The sequence below is a fragment of the Vombatus ursinus genome, unplaced genomic scaffold (assembly GCF_900497805.2).
Source record: "Vombatus ursinus unplaced genomic scaffold, bare-nosed wombat genome assembly UNPS02014794.1, whole genome shotgun sequence".
NCBI lineage: Eukaryota > Metazoa > Chordata > Mammalia > Diprotodontia > Vombatidae > Vombatus > Vombatus ursinus.
In genome coordinates, this window is record NW_020954572.1 from 30,776,237 (window position 1) to 30,778,762 (window position 2,526).

At 46.4% G+C, this 2,526-nt stretch overlaps 1 protein-coding gene across 1 annotated transcript; it reads left to right on the plus strand.

Moving 5' to 3' along the window:
- Positions 1-706: 706 nt before the first annotated feature.
- Positions 707-2,269, plus strand: CHRM5 (cholinergic receptor muscarinic 5). Its single transcript, XM_027870202.1, has one exon. It carries the CDS (start codon positions 707-709, stop codon positions 2,267-2,269), a length of 1,563 nt encoding a protein of 520 aa, XP_027726003.1.
- Positions 2,270-2,526: the final 257 nt, after the last annotated feature.

A 2,526-nucleotide genomic window follows, 5' to 3' on the forward strand; every position in this document is an offset into this window, starting at 1 on the left:
GACTAGAAAGTCTTTAAAAGTCACCTACTGAAATGCAAATATTCCCTGAGAAGTATTAAACCATAGGAGAAAATTAGCTGAGAGTAAGATGGGCACTTGGAGGGTGGAGGGTTAGAGAAAGGATTTCAGAGAACAGGAGAGATGGGAAAGTACCAAAGATAAATTACATCTTTACCATAATTTTGTTTAGGGTTTAACCCTCTTCTAGGGATTTTGCTCAAACTTGAAAAGATATGACTTCTGCCCTCAAAAACTATATGATCTAATGAATTTCTCTCCTCTTTCCCCTCACTGCTATTCACTCTCCTCCTCACTTCCCCTTTCTTCTGCTCCTTTGCCTTTTTCCTTATCTTCTTTTACCTCCTATATCATCTCCTGCTGGTATCACTTAAGGGCAGCAATCCCATACATGACTCTAATGCTTAAGCACTACCAGCCCTAGGAAGAATAAGGGTATGAAATTTTTAACATTCAGACTTTTGATAATTCAGAAATTTGGGCACAAAATAAAAAAAATTAAGTTGAGAATGGCAAAAACTTGATGTTGATGAGTGAATGAAGCTAATGATCTCTCTCTCTCCCTCTCTCTCTCTCTCTCCCTCCCTCCCTTCTTCCCTCCCTAGGTCACATCTGAAAAGCTGAGAATGAATGACACATGGAAGTTGCCTGTGAAGAACCTAAGAACCTGACATAAATTCCAATCAGAATGGAAGGAGATACTTACCCCAATGAAACCATTGCCAATGGCACTCCAGTAAATCACCAGCCTCTATCAAGACATAGTTTGTGGGAAGTCATCACTATAGCAACAGTGACGGCCATAGTAAGCCTAGGCACCATCGTAGGTAACATCTTGGTCATGCTGTCTTTCAAAGTTAATAGTCAGCTCAAGACAGTCAACAACTATTACCTGCTGAGCTTGGCTTTTGCTGACCTAATCATTGGGATCTTCTCTATGAACCTCTACACCACTTATATCCTCATGGGGCACTGGGCTCTGGGAAGCCTGGCCTGTGACCTGTGGCTTGCCCTGGACTACGTGGCAAGTAATGCTTCTGTCATGAACCTTCTGGTGATCAGCTTTGACCGCTACTTCTCTATTACTAGGCCTCTGACCTACAGGGCCAAGCGTACTCCAAAACGGGCAGGGATCATGATTGGTCTGGCCTGGTTAATCTCCTTTATCCTATGGGCTCCAGCTATTCTCTGCTGGCAGTATTTGGTTGGGGAGAGAACAGTCCCACCAGGCGAATGCCAAATCCAGTTCCTCTCTGAGCCCACCATCACCTTCGGCACTGCCATTGCTGCCTTCTATATCCCAGTGTCTGTCATGACTATCCTCTATTGCCGTATCTACCGGGAAACTGAAAGGCGAACGAAGGACCTGGCTGAGCTCCAGGGCTCTGTATCTGTGGCTGAGTTTGAGACAAACAAGTCTACACGAAAGACCCTGCTTAAGTCCTGCTTCAGCTGCCAACGGCCAACCCTGGCCAAGAGGGAGAGATGCCAGGCTTCCTGGTCATCCTCAAGCAGGAGCACCTCTGCCACTGGGAAGCCTTCCCAACCCACTGGTACAAACAGTGACTGGGCCAAAGAAGAACAGCTTACCACTTGTAGCAGTTACGCCTCCTCAGAGGATGAGGACAAGCCCACCACTGACCCAGTCTTCCGAATGGCCTACAAAAGCCAGGCAAAGGAAAGTCCAAAGGAGGAATTTAGTGCTGAAGAGACCAAGAAAGCTCTTGTGAAAGAGAATCCTGTGAATGATAACTATAAGATGCAGAAATACTTCCTGTCCCCAACTACCATCCGTGAGCCCAAAAACAAAAAATGTGCAGCATACAAATTCCGGTTGGTAGTGAAGGCTGATGGGACCCAGGAGACCAACAATGGCTGTCATAAGGTGAAAATCATGCCTTGCTCAGTCCCTGTATCCAAGGAACCTTCCACAAAAGGCATGGATTCCAACCTCAGCAACCAAATGACCAAGAGGAAGAGAATGGTCCTGGTGAAAGAGAGGAAAGCGGCCCAAACTCTGAGTGCCATCCTTCTGGCTTTCATCATCACATGGACCCCCTATAACATCATGGTGCTGGTGTCTACCTTCTGTAGCAAGTGCATCCCTGTCACCCTGTGGCACCTGGGCTATTGGCTATGCTATGTGAATAGCACTGTCAACCCCATCTGCTATGCCCTGTGCAATAAAACTTTCAGGAAGACCTTTAAGATGCTGCTCCTCTGCCGGTGGAAGAAAAAAAAAGGGGGATGAGAAGCGGTATTGGCAAGGGAACAGCAATCTGCCATGAAGTGGCATGGTAGCTATTGCAGACAGGGCCTTCTGGAATTGGTGGACCTACAGCATTGGCTTTCTTTCACTTCAAAAACAAAACTGTCACTTTATGTACCTGAGAACTAACTCAAAGAGAAGACAGGCCCAAGAGATATCTGCCTTGACATTAGAAGGGATGCCAACAGCTGCAGGCACTCTCTATGGATCGCTCTTGGCCATAATGAAGGCTGACCAAG